The following is a 20,079-nucleotide window of genomic DNA, read 5'->3' as shown; positions in this document are numbered from 1 at the left end:
CAACTGAACATTTAAAAATGTGTCATAAATACCATTGACTGGTGCTAATGGTTGATACGGGTTGCTACCAGCATCCTAGGTATCAACCAAGTACCTTCTTAAAATATATGATGTTCTGAGTAGCACAGTTTTTTGCAGTTCCACTGGTGTTATTGCAGGAAGCGGCATCATCATCATCATCATCATCATCATCATCATCATCATCATTATAGTTCATCACACAGTCAGTCAGATCTTTAGGTTGGATTGGCATTTTGTCCACCTATCAGGTCCTTCCCAAGGACCTGGGATATTGGCCTGAGATATCGAGTGTCCCAGCCATTTCAAGCAGCCAACAATGGGCCATTATCCTATCTACAAACCAAACAGTGGCTTTTCATGTATGTCTTGATTTAATTCAACTAGGAAGTCTATTACTATGGGGAAGAATTTATAATTTCAGGAAGCTAGCCTTTCAAAACTAGGCTAGCTTCCTGAAATTTTATACAGCTTTTTTATAGCAGGCCCTGAGATTTTAAAAAAAAAAATAACATGGCTAACGAGAATGCTTATTCTTATCCTGCTGAAAATCCCCAACAGTAACCCCAATTACTGTGAAGAAATAAATGGGTTTTTGTTTTGTTTTGTTTTTAAATGTGTAGCTATACAGCCACTTTCTTTAAAGCTATTCAGAAGAATGTCATATGCAATGACATTTGGCCTCACTACCCTGATGTGAATGCAGCAAAGCAAACAGTGGAATGTATATACATACTTTAAAATATGCAACTAAAGCAGAGGTGGGTTTCAGCAGGTTCTGACCAGTTCTGGAGAACCAGTAGCGGAAATTTTGAGTAGTTCGGAGAACCGGTAGTAAAAATTCTGACTGGCCCTGCCCCCATCTATTCTCTGCCTCCCAAGTCCCAGCTGATCAGAAGGAAATGGGGATTTTGCAGTAACCTTCCCCTGGAGTGGGGTAGAAATGGAGATTTTATAGTATCCTTCCCCTGCCAAGCCCACTAAGCAATGCCACACCCACCAACCCACACCCACAGAACCGGTAGTAAAAATTTTTGAAAATCACCACTGAACTAAAGTAGGAGTTGTATAAAACAAAGAGATGGTAGAGAATCAAACAATACATCATGAATTTCAGCAAGAAATGATGCTTTAAAACTTACTATAAACTTTCACCTCATAATGTTTTAATGTTTCCCCTGCTTCATTTGTAGCTATACAAGTATATCTACCAGTATTGTCCTCCTGGGCATTCAGAATCTGTAAAGTTCGACCACCTATAAAAAAGGACAAAAGTCAGGTTATATTTTACCCGGTTCCCTTTGTATGTTTTCTTCTGAACTGAGCAGGAACCATATGAATTTAGACATTGTCCCATTGAATGAAGGAACTACAATTATTCTGATTTCAGAACACATTAAAACTGGAGTTTGCGAAAGAACTCCAGTTTTAAGAAAGAAGCAAAAATAAAATGCCTTTTCAAACACTAGTGCCGTATCATCAGCATTCTAATTATGCCAAAGACTGAAAGAAGTTGAAAGGCCCTTCCAAGTTACGTATTCCCTGCCTGTGATTTGCAAGTGAACTCTACTACTTCACACAGAAAAGTAAGTCTTTCAAGCCATTGTTACTCTGGTTAGTAGTAGGAGACAAAACCTAAGATTTGGTACATTGTTAAGTTCCACAAGTAGGAAGCCAAAATATGCAAATTTATTCCCAATTATAATAATTGTAATAGTTAATCTCTACTCAGTCATCTTCAGAAAGTATACCAAAGCTTATTAATAAATGTAAAAAAAATAGGATACAATTTCATTCATTCATTCATTCATTCATTCATTCATTTAATTTCTATAGCAATAGCAATAGCAATAGGAATTTTAGATTTAGGCTTATATACCACTTCATACTGTTCTACAGTCCTCTCTAAGCAGTTTACAGAGTCAGCATATTGCCCCCAACAATCTGGATCCTCATTTTACTGAGCCTGAAAGGAAGGCTGAGTCAGCCTTGAGCCAGTCAGAGTCAAACTCCTGATAGAGAGCAGTGAGTTAGCCTGCAATACTGCATTCTAACCATTGTGCCATCACAACTCTATAGCCACCCATATCAATCCAACTGATTCCAAATTTATTTTAATAATAGAGGCATTCAAATAATTACCTGGCAAAACCCTGATGTTCTTATTTGACTCTATGGGAGCTCCATCTTTCAACCATGTGATTGTGGCTGGTGGATATGAATAAGCCTCACAAACTAAGGAGGTTGGGTTATTTAAGATGACTGTGGCTTCTTCTGCATCGCCGTCATTATCTGCACCCACAATGGATGGAGACACTGAGCAAGTTCAGAAAAAAAAGAGAGTATTGTTTTAAAATAATCCTGATAATTGTGATTATCATTTGCACTTTTAAAAGAACTACTTATGGGGAAAATATTTGGCCATCTGATATACCTGCAGGTTAATCCAAGGGCACATATTGAGCAAATTAAGAGCCAAAATACATATGACACTTGTTTCCCAGAAACATGTAGAAGCATTGTTTTCATGTACTACTTCATGTAGAAGCACTGCTTTGATTCAAACCACTGAAGCACTGATATTGCATCCAAACTAAAAAAACCAATCTATTTTGAAGCCTCAGACTCAATTTGACCATCAGAAAACAATTTTCCTTATTTTATTTTTTAAAAAAGATTTCTTATGTTTATAATTCTTTTTTTCTTCTTCTTTATATGTTCGTTTGAATAGTGAAAATGGGGCTCTTTTTTTTACAAGTTCATTAATGGAACAATCTAACAATGACTTTTTAAAACACGCTCCTTCATAGCATAATCTATGCCAAATAAAAGGAAAAATGGGGATTCTCTGGAGTTTTATTTATTTCTTTTCTTTTTTTTCAGAAGTATGGGGGTTAAAAGAAAGATGGGGATTCCACCAATCAAGGAATATAAGAAACACAATCCAGATAGAATATTATCTAGTTATCTATCACTGAAGTAAAGGAGGGAATTGAAAGCTGGAGGAGGACTTCTTAAGCCCGTTCCTTTTACAACTATTTTACACAGGAGATACAAGTAGCTGAGAATCTTTTGGTGAGAGGCATTTTAAATGCTTGGAAGAGGTTTTTAAGCAGTGGTGGGATTCAGCCAGTTCGCACCACTTCGGGAGAACCGGTTGTTAACTTTCTGAGCAGTTTGGCAAACTGGTTGTTGGAAGAAATCATTAGGGCAAAGAACCAGTTGTTAAATTACTTGAATCCCACCACTGTTTTTAAGTAACCCATTTGTTTCTTCATTTTTGTAGAGGGAGAGAGACAATATCACATGAAATGTTATATATCTAAGTGTACGAAATATTGGGAAGGTTCTTGGAAGTTGCATATTACCACTAAGCCTTCAGTGACTTAGAGACAACACTTTTGGTACTTGCCATAGTGATATCATTCACACAACTTCCCTCTTTCAGTGTCTTAACACCAAGCCTCCAAAGTTTTATCAACAACTTTGCAACTTCAGATATATACGTATACATAGATGATTTACTGATTATATTTTTCAATCCAGGCAGATGTATCTTCTTCAAAGGAACCCAAACACTTCTATTGATTACTCAATAAATCTTACCAAGTACATTAACACTGAAGCTTTTTCTTTTGTCTCCGGCTGTATTGGAGGCAACACAGGTATATCTCCCTGTGTCAGCAACTTGGGCATTTGTAATTTGAAGAAAACGTCCACTAGACATGAACTGATAGCCATCATCTTGTAGAAGAGTTTGCCCATCTTTTAACCAAGTGATCTCTGGAATAGGGTTCCCTTTTTGAGAACAAATGCAAATATGAATAACTGAATTGTGAAAATTACCATTTTAAATTTTCTTCTTTGTTAAGTCTTTAAAAGTAAAATGCAACATGATATTCTATCTCAGAGGAAACCAGAAGGCAATATATGATACTTTTTGGTGATGTATATGTGTGTGTATGTGCACGTACTATATATAAATCATAAATACATGCTTGTTGCCAAGCATATGAATTTTGATCAAATGACTACAGGAACAAGGAGACAGTTGTAAGTGTGAGAATTGGTTGTAAGTCACTTTTTCAGTGGTATCATAACTTTTTAGTTAAACAAATAGACTTAAATTGAGGACTACCTGTAGTAGCACCATCCAGGAAAAAGAGAGAGAGAGAGAGAGAGAGAGAGAGAGAGAGAGAGAGAGAGAGAGAGAGAGAGAGAGAGAGAGAGAGAGAGAGAGAGAGAGAGAGAGAGAGAGGGAGAGAGGGAGAGAGAGAGAGAGAGAGAGATTGAATATGAATGTTTACTTGCTTAAAATCATAGCCATTGATCGGCCTTTATGTTGCAGCCAAACCACCTCTAACCAGAAGCTTACCTGTGACTTCACATGTCAGCGTAATGTCATGCCCTTCTTTTACTTTTACATCTTCCAGGTTATTTTCTCCTACAATGCTTGGAGGTACTTTTACATTGTCAAAACAAAGAAAGAAGGAAAAGAATTATGTAAGAATACAGGAATACAAAAGGGTTGTATCTTTATTTGCATTCATCATCACAAAATATGCTTTTCCATTTTCAGGAACCACGTCTTCAATATATATTTGTATGGATGTTGTGTTGTGGTGGGCATGTGAGAAATGTCATGACTTTGATAAAAATATGTGAAATCCGAAGTACATTCATTTAAAATATTGAGGCTGAAATCAGATAAGACTTTTTCAGATAGTTTCAGATGATACAAAGGAGCATAATTCCCTTTGGTTTTCCCTTATGGTCTTGGTTCCTAGAATGAATAGTGTTGCTTCTTCTTTTGAAAAAGTCACAAAAGTAACTATTTAAACCAAGGCACTTATATATTCTTAGTTGATCTAAGATGTTGCAAGACTATTTCTTTTTTTCCTGCAAGAATAATATGGCTGCTTCTGCGGAAACTAAATTTCACTATTTTCCAGATTTTTCCTGACATAATTGGATGGTATAAGATGCAGTGAAATTACAATATCATGTCCATTATATTATCAAATAAGATTGTGTGGCGCACTAGGTTTTTTTTTTAAAGAATGGTTATTAAAATTTGAAGAATTTGCAGGGAGGAAGGAAGGAGAAAACATAACTACATTCTCCTGTTTTTGATATTATCATTTTCCAAGGCACATAAAGCATCCTTCTGTTTTACACTGGAACAGCTGCCAGCTTATATTATCCAATTCAGAAAGCTACCCATTGGCTACATTATTTTTTCAGTCATCCCTTCAATTTCTAAACACAGGGACTATAGAGTACACTAGGAAGAAAAATCTGATACGTTGGCTTTTTAAAAATAGGTTGCACATACTCACCTAAAACTGAAAGTTCAAAGTTTTTCCTGACTTCTCCTGCAATGTTAGTTACTACACAGATATAATGACCCGAGTCTTCCATTTTCACCTGCATCAGACGTAACATCCTGCCACCTAAACAGAAGAGCCATAAAGCTTGCATATTATAATAAAACCTAATTCTCAATTTTGAGTTGTTAATATAGAAGCAGAATGAAATAAAAGTTCAAAATAACTGGCAGCCTACTGAAATCTCAGTCTTCTGTGGAATATATTATGTCACTGAAAATTAAATGAAATTTGCAATAAAGTAGCAAGATGGCCCATTACCCAAAAATGTATTTCTTTTAGCCTCTTAATAACTTGGAGAAATATGGAATGGAGTTATGACTAAGAAATAATCATTTACACAATGGTAACCAAGTTACACCATGATCTAAATTTAATAGTTCTCAGCATCATAGTCTAATACTATCCACAACAGCAACAAAATAATTCTCTGCAGAGAGAAAATAAGGCAATTATGCCTGAATAGCTTAAGAGAGTAATATTTTACATGCAGAGTAATTACTTACTTTAACTGTATCTGTAACTGATATCACATATCACTAAATATTTCAGCTTGAGGTGGGTGGATAAGCCATATGTTGGGTTTAATGGACCCTTTCCATGTGCTTGTTTTATCACGCATACTATAGAATATTTTTTCTGTTTAATTGTAAAAATAACATCTTTTCACTTTAATATGCTCCCTCTTACCTGATAGGATTCTCACAGAGTTACTTAAAGAAACCGGCTGTCCATTCTTTAACCACATTATTGATGGATGGGGAATTCCTGAAGATTCACAAATCAGGGTGACAGGGCTTTTCTCCACAGCACTGACATTTTCTGGCTGCTCCAGATTACCCATAATTCTTGGGGGGACTACCAAAAAAGAGTAGCAGGGCAGATTAAACATTATTCTGTGATGAAGGAAGGCCAGCTACATTTATTTAAAAGAATTTAGAAACAATCATATGCAATACTGAGGTTTTTTACTTCTATTAAAATGTTTTCCCTCCCTCTTTATGACTTAAAAAAATAACTATAATTTCTTTTCTAGTGGTAATGCGGACTCCTTGACACAAAGAAATTGGAATTTAGTGGACTAAACTCCTTCTAAACTCTTGCTTTAGAGATCTCTTAATTGATCTCCACAATGTTGCAATATAAACATCCAATGTGTTTTTGCTGTTGAAATAATTAAGGAGCCCTAAGTCAAACTCTGAATAAATTACTAGTTAGGGTTGAGAAAACCATTTTTGTTGTTGTTGTTGTTATTTGGAAAAAATACACTTTCTATCTCTTGTGCCACAATAAGTTGAATTATTTAATTAAAGACTATAATTCTGCACACAGTTGCTTATCTGATGAGAATTGAAACCTATGTGAAGAATTGCAACTCTTTTCTGTATTAGTATTAATTTTATCTGCTCCTTCAATCATTCTTATAAAGCAAGAGGCAAAATAAATTGTTCTGCAATACTTCAGAATGCTAAGCTTCTCCAATGTTATGGAATTACTTATTGAGTTGATCCATTGCTTTTGCTTTTGCTTTTAAGCAACAAGATGATCAAATGACTTTCTTGGGAGCTGAAAGAGCTTATGAAAGTTTACATTCAATATTTAACAAAACCCTGTATTTTTGCTAGGTTTTAAACAAGTTCAGAGGCTTTCTGAATTAGATTAAAAACCTTTCTCTTGAAATGTATCAAGAAAATGGTGTGACAAAAGGACAAACGCAACGAAAGGAAAAAGTAAAATACACTTTGGGAAAATAGTAAAGTATGTTCTCTTACATATTTGTTTGGTTACTATGTATTGTAAGCCACCCAGATTGGGTGTCTTGAACATTGAGATGGGTGGCACAATAAATAATTAAAGTTATATTTTTTTCCTTTCTGTTGTCTCCATAGTATATATATAACTACATATTAATCAATAGCTGCTGCTTTTGTCCTACTTAGACTAAATCAAATTATGCAACTATTCCACAGGTAACAGAAGAGTCCAGTGCTTTCTTATTCTGGGCGTGCACCTTTGTGTATTTTCTCTTACACAGATTTCCTTTACTTACCATGAACACTTAGATCATATTTCTTGTCGGCCAGTCCTGCCACATTCACAGCAACACATACATAGCGACCAGTGTCCGACACCTGTGCATTTTTAAGTCGAAGACCAAACCCTTCCTTTAGTATTTCAACTCGTCTTTCATTGGCTAACAGTTGACCATCTTTCATCCAGGTGACAGTTGGTTGTGGAATGCCATCCGCTTGGCATTCAAGTGAAATATCATTCCCTTGAGTTACAATGACATCCGATTGTATATTCTCATTGTCCCGAATAGTTGGACGAACTGTTCAAAGAAACATTTCAGGTTCAACACTTTAGCCCCAAACTCCATGAGACACAGCAATAAGTGAACAGAATTCCTGGCTGAATTTCTTTTTGTTGACCAAGAATCTAATAATTATATTGACAGTCTTGAGGGAGCATATGTGCAGATGGCACCATTGCCTCAGCAGACCTTCAATGTCATGGAAAGTTCCTCAGAAAACACCCAATGTCCCTGAGGTGCTACCCAATGTCCTTGGAAGACTTCCAAGAGAGGTTTAGTTTAGTTTAGTTTTAGTTTTATTAAATTTGTATACCGCCCTACTCCCAAAGGACTCAGGGCGGTGAACAGGCACAAGATAAAATACAGAAATACAAAAGTTAAAACAATTTAAAACCCAATTAAATAATATTGGCCCATGACAATTAAAATCCCAATAAATTTAAAACCAATTAAAATTTCAATTTAAAATTTTAAAAAGGGGAGAAAAATTAGGCCAGGCCGGCTTGCTGGAATAAAAGGGTCTTAAGAGCACGGCGGAAGGTGCGCAGATCTGGGATCCTCCGTATCTCTGGGGGCAGCTCGTTCCAGATAGTGGGTGTCCCCACAGAGAAGGCCCTCCCCCTGGGGGCCGCCAGTCGACATTGCATGGCTGACGGCACCCGGAGGAGACCCTCTCTATGAGAGCGTACCGGCCGGTGGGAGGCTATTTGTGGTAGTAGGCGGTCCCGTAAATAACCAGGTCCTAAGCCATGGAGCGCTTTAAAGGTGGTAACCAAAATCTTGAAGCGCACACGGAAGACCACCGGGAGCCAGTGCAGCTCGCGCAGGAGAGGTGAATAACTATTTCTGTACTTCTTTACTATTTCTGTACTTTGTAATGTTATCTAGACCAGGGGTCCTTGGCAACTTTAAGACGTTTTGCTGGCTGAGGAACTCTGGGAGTTGAAGTCCACAAGTCTTAAAGTTGCCAAGGTTGGAGACCCCTGCTCTAGAGTATGCCAGCTTGTCTGGGTGGAGTGTGCCAGTCCTTTTGGGTGATGAGGTTGACAATGTAGCAAACATATAAATATGAGTGTCCAAGTGTCTTCAGGATTCTCTCTTGCTTTGAGGGGCCCATCTTTATTCAACTGAATAAACGCATAAAGCTTACTGAGGCAAATATCTGGGCTCTATCTTTATTTCTACCGGCAAAACACTTTTGAATAAATTCAGCTCTTTAGAACTGGGGTGGAGTGTGGATTTGTATTTTAACAGTAAGATTAACTCAAATCAAATTCATGTCCGGGTGACTACATGGGCACATTTAGTGTTTCTCAGCAATGACAGTTGCCACAGTCATCTTCCTGTTGTCGCTCTTCTACTTCTGAGACTTTCTTTTTTCAAATTACCAGTCCGGTTTACTCCCCTGAAAGTGAATGGTGGCTGTTCTTCTCAGCATTAATCAATTCCTAGCCAGCTTACCTTTAGAAGGCCAGCAGGGCAGTAAGATGCTGTCGCCAAGAGGGACATCTCAGAGATGGTATTCAGCAGGTTTTGACCAGTTCTGGAGAACCGGTAGTGGAAATTTTGAGTAGTTCGGAGAATCGGTAAATACCACCTGACTGGCCCCACCCCCATCTATTATCTGCCTCCCGAGTCCCAGCTGATTGGGAGGAAATGGGGATTTTGCAGTAATCTTCCCCTGAAGTGTCCTTCCATTGCCACGCCCAGCAAGCCACGCTCACTAAGCCATGCCACACCCACCAAGCCACGCCCACAGAACCGGTAGTAAAAAAATTTGAATCCCACCACTGGGACATCTCTATTGGGGACATAAGCATTACAAAGTGCAAGTCTAGTTTCTACATTTCTGTTAAAAGCAACACCAAAAATATGTGTGTACTTGTACTGTGCCTGCATAGTCCCTATCTCAAAATTAATACTGAGTTCAGGAGCATCACAGTATCCAGAAAATGTTTTTAAAAATCCTTCCAATTGCTATTAGAAGAAAATGAGAAATCTAGTTATTGCTTTCCTGTGACATGTTTTATTTGTTCCAAAGCTCATTTGTGAAGGTCTTATATAGTATTCGTTTCCAAACTGAGAAACATTGCCAGCGACTTACCATACACTAACAACTTATATTCTTTCTTTGTTATTCCAGCTACATTTGAAGCTATGCATGTATAGGAGGCTGAATCTGAATTTTCAGCAACAGAAATTTGCAGTTGTCTTCCTCCAGATAAGATTCTGACTCTCCCTGAAGGGTCAACTAGCAGTGGAGAACCTATAAAAGAAATATTTTCAGATAAAAAATTTAAAATATAAAATATGTGTACACATTCTTCAAAGTCTTTGAAACTAGATATGCATTATTTGGATAATTAGTTTAGCTGAATAACCGAAGGCAGGAATTAACTTCAACTTTATGCACAAACTGTGCTGTGTCTATTCCACAGTCTCAACAGGTTGCTCCAGTAATATTATTTATGTCAGTAAAGGGTATTGTGTCCTCTGAGTACAGAATTAAATAAATTAACTTCCTCTTCTGTTCTGTAGGTGATATTCTATAGGTGAGATAGATGGTATTTTGGGAAACAATTATTCCCACAATAGCATCTCTTCATCTTGCCCTGGCTCCCTCAAAAGACATCCAGAGGTTTCCTTAAGGTAAAAAAATATCTAAGATAATAATTAGTCTCCTTTCTTCCATACAAATCTTCCACTTGTTTTGGGGTGTTGTGTGTTTCTATTAAGATTTTAAGTAGAGGAAACTAGTAGCTGCCAAGACCTATTGGTACAGTGGTCAAGGAGGATTGGGCTCAGCAAATAGTATTTCTTTGATTACCTCTTATCCATGGCTAAATCTAATAGATTAAAAAAAGGGACTGTGCATATGCACCATATGATTAATCACAGCTTTGTTGCATATTTACTACATGGGGAAAGGGAAGAACAATTTGGCTGCAGGCAAATGCAAGGGACCCATTCACACTAGAGTTTTTTTATGTATTCATTCTGTTCCAGACATATTTCCTGTTGGCTAGGTCAACTAAAGTGCAACAAAGTCCCATAAGCATCAAGTGTTACTTCCATTACACTTTGGACAATGAGACATTGGCATAAATTCAAGGTGAATTACATTCTATAAATTCTGCCTGAATTATGGCATCTTTTTTTTTTGCAAGGATCATCTGGTTGTCTCCAGGTGCATGGGCTTGCACAGACAGCACTTCTGCCAGCAAAGGGAAGCCCCTGTGCATATGTATGTGAAGAGAGCAGCAATGTAGCCCTTGTAAAAGATGCAGCTGCTTTAATGCTTCAGAAAAATCATTGATTTACAACAATGTGCAGAAAACATCTTTTCTCAATGCATTTAATATTCTTAAAAGACAGTATGTAACCCCTAATTTCTGTAACCCCTAATTTCTGTAGCCCCTAATTTCTGAATTTTCCAGATGTGTTGGGACTGCTAATCCAAGAATGACTAATCACACTGCAAATTGGGAACTCACACAGGCAAGGAAACACTTGTTTGCATTAAGACAAATAAGAAGGGGGGAAATTAGATGGAAGCACAAAACAGCTTTGTGTAAATATGGTTTAAAGACTCTATCTCATCAAGTTTCTTCATCTAAGCCAGTGGCTCCCAAACGTTTGGGCACCAGGGACCTGTTCCATGGAAAAATATTTTTCTGCAGACTGAAAGGGTTTTCATGCTGCCTGCATTCCACAGATGGGGCTTAGCTTGTTTGTGCAGTCTGGTTGCTGGCATGCCACGGCCTGGTACCAGTTCACGGACCAGGGGTTGGGGATCCCTGATCTAAGCATTTCAAGTCACTGCCACAGTAAGCTTAAATCAAAAATAATCCAGCGTATTTGAAACCCTTTCTACTGAAACAAAATACACTTTTAGAATCAAATGCTGAAATCTGCAGTAGGTACTGCTGATCAACCCAACAATATTGATTTCTAAAAATCTAGCAGAATGATTAATTTAGGTTCTGTTCTGTAACCCAGTGAGATAAAAGGGCTCAACAAAACTAAAAGGACTAACAGGGTTTGTGATTAGTCCTCACAAAGAAATCCTTACCATTCTTCCTCCATGCAAGAATGGGTGGTGGAATTCCACTGGATTCACACATCATGCTGATGAGGTTCCCTTCAGTCACAGTCAGCTGAGTCACTGTGTCTGAGCTGTAAATACTTGATGGCACTAGAGAAGGCAAATATCAGAAACAAATAATCACCTTCTATAGGTTAATACAACCTATAAAGAAATTAAATGTATTAAGATCAGAAGAGAAAAAAGAAAATGTAAGTAAAATTCTCAACACAAATCTTTGTTTCAAGCATTAATATTCTCATAGGTTAAACAATGAATGCAAATGCATTTCTTAGTTTATTTAAAATATTTGGACAGCTTGAAAATTAGGAACTTTAAACATCAAAAAGATCCCTATGTTTTAGCAATTGGATTGTATAGTGCCGTGATGGTGAACCTATGGCACGCTGCCACAGGTGGCACACGTAGCCATATCTGTGGGCACGTGAGCTCAGCTCTGGCACGCATGCGCACCCAGCCAGGTAATTTTTGGGTCTTCTGGGCCCACCAGAAGTAGGGAAACAGGCTGTTTCCTGCCTCCGGAGGGCCTGGGGAGGTGGGGAAGGCCCGTTTTTCTTTCTCACCTGGCTTCAGATCCTCTCTCTGCATCTGGGGAGGGTGAAAACGGCCTTCCCAACCCCTCGGAGGCTCTCTGGAGGCCTGAAATGGCCCATTTCCCAACTCCCGGTTGGACAGGAAGTGACTCCTAGAGAGGCTCTGGAGCTGGGGACAGCAAAAAATGTCACTTCCTTCCAACCGGGAGTTGGGAAATGGGCTGTTTCAAGCCTCCAGAGGGCTTCCAAGGGGGTGGGGAAGGCTGTTTTTGCCCTTCCCAGATGCAGAGAGGATCTGGAGCCAGGTGAGAAAGAAAAACAGGCCTACCGGGCCATCGCATGCCAGGAGCGGGGGGCGACTGGGGGCTGTGCGTGCATGTGCAGGCAGGCCGCATAGAATTATGGGTGTGGGCACACACACACGTGAACCTCCCCCACCTCCGCCCCAGCAAGTGATGGCAAAAAGGTTAGCCATCACTGGTATAGTGCATGATATTATTTCCAACTCTTATTTCATTTTTTCCCCATGGAATTAGTAAACTCACTAGAATTTCCAAAAAAATAAAGCCCTCACGACTGCTGAATATTTCCAGCTTTTGGAATTCTAGGTACTCTGAGGAACAGAATGATGTTAATTTAGGTAGACAGCTTTCTTAAATGTAGACACCAAAAACTGTCCAACACTGCTTCTGATTCCATGACCAAACAAAGAATATATTTTTTAACAGTCAGTCCCATATGATTTTCACAGGCAAATCAATAGTGACATTTCTAGGATTACCCTTAATGCTGATGCTTTAATCTTGTTCTTACCCCATACATTGACATTGTAGTTTTTTCCCATTTTCCCAGCAATGTTTGTTGCTTCACAAGTATAGCGTCCAGTGTCTTGCACCTGTGCTTGTTCAATCTAGTAAGAAACAAATCAGCAAACTTATTTTTGGCAATACCTTTGGTACTCATCACTGTGCATTATTACTTGTCCACCCGATACATTATTTTGATTTCTGTAAAGGAAGTCATTCTCTGTGTGGGAAAGATTTATTTCAAGTATTATTTTTCTACTTTACAGGCTCTAAGATATTTTCTTTAATACTGAATGCCTTAGTACCAGGATGGGAATATTTTTTGGGTATTGCATATTCTGGCCCATTAAATTTCTATTCACTTGGGCCAAAACTGTATTCCCAGTTGCAGCCCTTCTACAAGAGCACAGCAATTAAAGCTTGGAAAGTTACATCAGCCCTATTATATCTTTTAGAAAATCAAGTACAAAACAATCTTCTCCATCCCAATATTTCTTTTCCACTCCCCACCTTGGGGAAAAACCAACACTAGCCAGTTTTTGTTCCTGGTCACATTTATCGCTTATTCAAATTTGTTTCCAGCAAATCCATGCCAGAGTTCTTTTTAATCCCTAATCATTAGTGCTGATTGCCCACAATATAATCCCTAACTATCCCGCAATGTTCAAGCAGGATTTATTCGCCAATGCTGGATATGCTTTGGCAGAACACATCAAAAACAGCACAGCTTTTCCTTCCTCCAGCAGAAGAAAGAAGTTGTTTCAATGCCATTCAGAAATGCAAAGGGATAGTCTTTAAGTTATTAATGTCAAGAACCCTAAACATGAGCAAGATTCATGGAAGAAATCTGAGTCATTAAAATATTTACCTTCAGTACACTTCCACCTTCGGTAATGGTGAGTCCCAGCTTCTTCTGCAGGAGCTGACCATCCTTCAGCCACTGAAGTGTGGGCGGAGGGATAGCATCGCTTTGGCAGCGGAGTTCCAAATGTTCTCCCATGGCCACAGAGACATTCTGTTCCTCTCCCATAATATTAGGTGGAACTGAATAAACATCACTTTAGTAATTAGTTTTATCTCTTTTCACTAAGGTGAATGAAGCCACCCACTTTCTGTGAAGCAGTCACTGTCTGATGTCAGCGTTAAATGTATTACATTTACATCAGTTAACCTTTCTCAGAAATATTGGCAGCATTACTAGGACAGTATATGAAACTGCCCAAAGTATACATTGAATGCTCCAGAGCAGGGGTGTCAAACTGGCGGCTTGCAGGCCAGATGCATCATACCCAGACCACATCCACCCCAGCTCTGCAAATGGGAAAAACGCCATGAAACCTCATGTGACAGCAATGTGATGCCGTGAGTTTGACAGCTGTGCTCCAGAGTAAATGTTGAAGAACTAAATGATCTGCTTCATATGTTTTCCATCCTTGGTAGAATCACTGCCCCAACAGAAAGGGACTTCATTTGTAAAGAGGAGCATAATTCAGTTTTCCCTAAAAATGTTTGTGAAATAGTATACATTCAACACATACGGAAGCTGATCCCATATGAATTTCCATTTGTACTCAATTCTTCATCATATATTACTTAATACTTTAATTTCATCCTAATGGCATTTTCAAAGGTTAGTTACCATTCTTGCTCTAGAGTTATGAAGTTATGAAGGGGTTATGAAGGGGGCATTTTAGAGATCCTAGAATGTGCTTACAATTATACTGAGTGCAAAATATTTCAAATGCAAAACATTTTTAGTTTTGAGCCCTATTCTCAGCTCTTATGTGTTGTTTTAAGATGCAATGGCTTGTTCTAAACTTACTGAAAGGATTTTAGCATTGTTCCAATCATTTTGGAAGTATTCCAAACTCAAAATGTCCCTGGTTGTTTGGAATTTGGAACAGTTCCAGAATAGTTGGATTAGCATTAGAACACTTGTAAAGTTGGAACATTGTCTCAAATTCAAAACAGAGAGTTTCAAATTTCAAGTGCTTTGCATACCACTATTTTTACAACCAAGTATGCATTAACAAAATATTGCAGCTAATTAGAATTCTCTGATTAATCCAGCTATATCATTGTTTGTAAAACTTTATTTTTCATGCATTGTAGCTGTAGTTTCATAGTTTGTTGGGTTGTTTTTTTAGAAATCAGGAATGTACTTATAAAAGCAGCTCTGAAGAACAGTTCTGCTAAAATGCCTCAAGACAATATGCAAAGCCTTATCATCATTTTAAGCAAACATATAAAGATTTTTTTGTTCTTAATTTTTAACTGTAAATTTTCAGTAATTGAAGAAAATGATTACCATCTAAATTATTATCTACTTGTCCCAAAGAAACATTGTTTTCATTTGAATATGACTTTCCCATGACAGGGCATGTTGGATTCCTATGAAACCTATAAAGTCCATTCTATTAAAATAAATGTAGGATATTACTTTCAGATTGAAAGGAAGTGAGAAAATCAATCTGTAATGTGTGGTACAATAAAAATGCCATGGGTCATTTTAGAAATCTAATCAAGCATCACAACCACGGGTCATCTGTTAGGACAACAGTTCTACAAAATTCCAAGACAGCTTGTTGGGGAAAGCTATTGTAATCCCTCAAGATACCTCTCAACTGTAGATACCTTCTGCAGTTCTTGGTATAAACTTTACTTATATTCTTACCATAAACTCTGAGATCAATATCCCTTTGTTTTTCTCCTGCTGCATTTACTGCAACACATGTGTACCTTCCAGTATCACTAATGTGAGCACTAGTCAGTGCCAGGATACGACCTCCAGAACGAATCTAAAAAGAGATTGGAATTGTTATTTTTTTAAATGGCACATAGGTTGAATCAGACAGTGTTAGAGTATTAACTTTCATTATTCACATAATACAATTTTCCTGATGTGAAAAGTTCTTGCATCAGCCAAGAAATCTCTAACATTATTTTCACTGCTTACATTTTTCTTGTTCCCTGCTCTGTTCCATTTTTTTTGGTAATGTCTTGCCTAATGAATAATTCTAGAGAATTCTGATTTTAATTCTAGCAATAATTCTAATGCTGGCTTTGTTAATGATCCTAATCAAAATATTATCCAACTATGGATTTTTTAATTTATTTCTAAAATTTATAGGCTGTCCCTCTTACCTCGAGGTAACTCTGGGATTGGATTTTGGATTTTTATTTGTGAATTAGCACAGATAAAATTGCTTCCACATAATAGGTGAATTTGAAGTATTAATTAATACAATTTATGATCCAAAATTTAAAGAGACAGGTTCCATGGAGAAATCCCTTCTCTAAATTGTGGGTAAATGTCTTTCATGCTACTAAGAAATTACCTGGAGTCCACTAGAAACACTAGAAACAGGACTGCCATCCTTCAACCAGGTTAGAATAGGAGCAGGAATTCCACGAGCTTCACACTCCAACCTCACCTGATCATTAACTACAACAGTTACCATTTCATTATTTCCTGAAATGGAGGGAGGAACTAGAAAAAAAAGAAAAAAGTGAAATATTGTTCAAGCAGATGTGCTGATCGCTACTTCCAATCTATAATTTTGCAAATAATATTGCCTGCAAACATACAGTAGATATATCTTTGGATCTTTGCAGATCATTGTCTACATCAATTACATTGTAACACTAGTAGTGATAAATATTTTTGCAATAAATATGAGAGAAATTGAGTTTTGACAGTAAGAGAAAAAAACAGAAGTTAATTTATAACTGTCAACCATCTCGTTGACATGCAAAAGAAACTCCTGGGACATTTTCGTAAAACTACTGACAGATCCATGAAGGCACCAGAAGAAGAAGCAAAGCTAGTTCTAAGGTTTTGGTGCAAAATGCAACATAGTAAAATTCCCCTTTTCTTTCCTAGGCCACCCAGTGCCCATTGTCCACTAATCCAGGTCAAACATTTTATTTTGGGAAAACAGTCTGCACCTTTCAAAAGTCTTCAACGTTTGACTTTGGAGATGCGAGATCTTCTCAAACTGCCAATCGTTCACGTATATTTCTTTTCTTCCTCCCAGCTTCCCACACATTCCAATCATACCCATGCCCCTCTCCCCTAACTTGTTTGTCAAGTTGCGGAAAGAAAGAAGCACCTTGCGAGTCAACATTGACAATAACATTATTGTCCCCATCTCAATTGTATACAGAGGAATCAGCTTTGGTCAACAAAACTGAAAGGTAGAACATAAATTTAAAGACCTTGTTGTTCTGCCTGACAAAAAATTTGATCTCGTCAACTCTGTAATTGACAAGCCATATCCAGTCACAGGGCCGGGTTTAAAAAAAAAAATGATGGGAATCTAAAAATGTTGGGGTTTAGATTTACATCATTTTCTTAAAACCTGGCTCTGTGAGTTGGTCTGAAATTATTGTGGGCTTTGTGATTTCTACAATAACAATACTTCTGTCAGTTTGATGAAATAGAGACAGTGAGACCTGTCTTCCAAATCTAATTGCATGGCAGCCCCGTCAAGCAAACACTTCAAAATTAAAAGCCTTCCCATTGTTGAATTATTCAAATACCGCAAAGAACCACTCTTTTCTCAAATCAGCAACGAAAAATGACCTTAAAAAGTAACTAAATACATGCAATAAACCTGAAATGTACAGTTGAAAAGCAGATACATCTTTTCTGACCAAACTGACTTTGTTATGAGAAGCAGGATTTACCATGGACCTGAAGATTGTAGAATAATTCAGCTACTCCTGCTGCATTTGTCACCGCACATTTATAAATCCCAGTGTCAGAGATCTGGGCTGCATCTATTTGAGCAATTTGCCCTCTGTTCAAGAAAGTGATGCCAGCAATATTGATGAGAGGAAGGTTATCTTTGTACCATGTGACAACTGCGAAATAAAATAAGAGATATTTGGTACTAAGCTATAAAAGAATTTATTGGAAGGAAACATTCAAGTTACAGTACTTTTTATTCCAATACCACTTACATTGTTGACAGATGCCCAGAAAAAGAAACTTCATAGTTTAGAGCTGGAGAAATATTAAGAAAAGTGAGGGATCAAAAGGTATTTCTTGCTTACTCCACTCCAACATGTGAGCACGGTGAGGAAGACAAAATTAAAGAGGAATTCTTTTTCGCTCTCAAGTTGCGAACAGTTACAGGGTAGACACTAACTGCCTACAATATGGCCCATTAAAGCATTCTTCATGGTCCACCTATTCTTGCGCTCTTCTTCAATACCTTCTTATTTCATTTGGATGTTGTGGAGTAATATTTATAGGACAGCCCACATAAACTGCTACCATATCACTCAAGGTTGTTGCAAGATACTATTAAATTTCAGGTGAAATGCAGCTTTCCCTCCTCTCTCTCAGGAAAGATGTGGAGTTGAAGACAAACTTAAAGGGAGCACAAGTGCTTTATAGCATTAAATAATAACTTGCATATGAAGATGAGTCATCATTATAGATCAAATCCCACGGACAATACAATTCACTGCTATAGTAATGGATTTAGCTCACAAATTGATATATATATATATATATATATATATATATATATATATATATATATATATATATATATATATATATATATTTATACGAAGTCAGCTTATTGCCCCCACAATCTGGGTCCTCGTTTTACCTACCTTTGAAAGGATGGAAGGCTGAGTCAACCTTGAGCCTGGTGAGATTTGAACTTGCAGTAATTGCAAGCAGCAGATGTTAATAACAGTGCTTTAGTCCACTGTACTACAGGCTCTTAATATTAGATATATATTATATATATTATATATATATTATATATATATATATATATATATATATATATATATATATATATATAATATGTTATATATTATATATTAGAAATATTAGATATTAATCTTTGCCAAAGCAATCAGAGCAACCAATAGCTTTCTTTCAAGCTCATTCCTGAACTTCTTCATTAGATTGCATAAAGTTAAAAAAAAACAAAAAACCATCCAGGCCACTCCACATACTGAGTAATGATTCTATTTTGAAAGTTTCCTTAACATGGAATTAAGGAATTAAGCAATTAATTAATGTAGCTTCAGCATGAATGCATGACGGCAACATGCCAGTTGAAAGTACATCTCAGAGAGCTCATGTTTTTCTCCTAATCAGTCTTCTTTCAGATAACATGTTCTTTCACATGATTCAGCTTCCTTTGCAAAATGTCTTTTGTCTATAAAACATACGGATTTTTAAAATTATTGTTAAACCTATAACAAGCTATATTCCAAGCAAATTCAGAATTTTTACTTAATGAGAAAAACATGCATATTTAGAACAGTTCAGTTAAGCATCAAAGTTAAGATCCTTGCAAGAAAGAGGTGTGCTGTTCTATATAGTGTTCAATGAAAAGACAATAGGTGGAAAATTTCTGCATGACCGATTTTCATTATGAGAGGAAGCAGAATATATATACCTGGCAAAGGATTTCCAGACACTCTGCATTCTAGTTGTATTGGATTGTTTACAATTACAGTCTCATTTCTTACCATTCCTGCATCCTTCAGACTAGGTGGCTCTGAAAAAAGGAAGAGAAAATTATGGTTTCTTTTATTTAGATGTATCATACTCTGTACTTAGTTTACATGTTTCCAGCATAGATGTATGTCCATTCATACAATCTACAATAAAAGATTACTATGACTCAAAGAATAGCCTAGATATGATCTACAGATAAAGCAATGTGTTTCTAATTACAGAGTAGCCATAATAATGCAGTGATTTCTCCTTTTCTTCCCTGGGATTTTTCTAAAATTGTTACATCTCCCAATGCCTAGTTTTGTACTTCAGAATCAGAACACTCTGACGGATGGCAAAAATTCAACTTGGACTTTATTTATTGGATTTAAGAATTACTGAACTGAGAGACAAGATTCCTGACATGATTTGTTCAAGTCTAAA

General features: G+C 37.2%; 1 protein-coding gene across 1 annotated transcript in view; it reads right to left on the bottom strand.

The window, feature by feature from the left end:
• HMCN1 (hemicentin 1) overlaps window positions 1-20,079 on the bottom strand; it is a 231,992-nt gene that overhangs the window by 87,295 nt on the left and 124,618 nt on the right. Inside the window, exons 37-51 of the mRNA XM_070939286.1 lie at window positions 19,595-19,696; window positions 17,853-18,029; window positions 16,502-16,653; window positions 15,838-15,961; window positions 14,032-14,207; window positions 13,171-13,267; window positions 11,792-11,914; window positions 9,824-9,985; window positions 7,456-7,737; window positions 6,096-6,263; window positions 5,358-5,471; window positions 4,394-4,480; window positions 3,625-3,816; window positions 2,161-2,334; window positions 1,161-1,274 (exon numbers count right to left, since the gene is read on the bottom strand). Of these exons, the coding sequence (XP_070795387.1) occupies window positions 1,161-1,274; window positions 2,161-2,334; window positions 3,625-3,816; window positions 4,394-4,480; window positions 5,358-5,471; window positions 6,096-6,263; window positions 7,456-7,737; window positions 9,824-9,985; window positions 11,792-11,914; window positions 13,171-13,267; window positions 14,032-14,207; window positions 15,838-15,961; window positions 16,502-16,653; window positions 17,853-18,029; window positions 19,595-19,696 (2,244 nt within the window). The remainder of the gene's footprint in view (window positions 1-1,160; window positions 1,275-2,160; window positions 2,335-3,624; window positions 3,817-4,393; window positions 4,481-5,357; window positions 5,472-6,095; window positions 6,264-7,455; window positions 7,738-9,823; window positions 9,986-11,791; window positions 11,915-13,170; window positions 13,268-14,031; window positions 14,208-15,837; window positions 15,962-16,501; window positions 16,654-17,852; window positions 18,030-19,594; window positions 19,697-20,079) is intronic.

Source organism: Pituophis catenifer, unplaced genomic scaffold (genome assembly GCF_029215685.1).
Source record: "Pituophis catenifer annectens isolate HBS135680 unplaced genomic scaffold, rPitCat1.0.hap2 SCAF_3, whole genome shotgun sequence".
Taxonomy (NCBI): domain Eukaryota; kingdom Metazoa; phylum Chordata; class Lepidosauria; order Squamata; family Colubridae; genus Pituophis; species Pituophis catenifer.
This window is presented reverse-complemented; position numbering and strand designations above follow the sequence as displayed.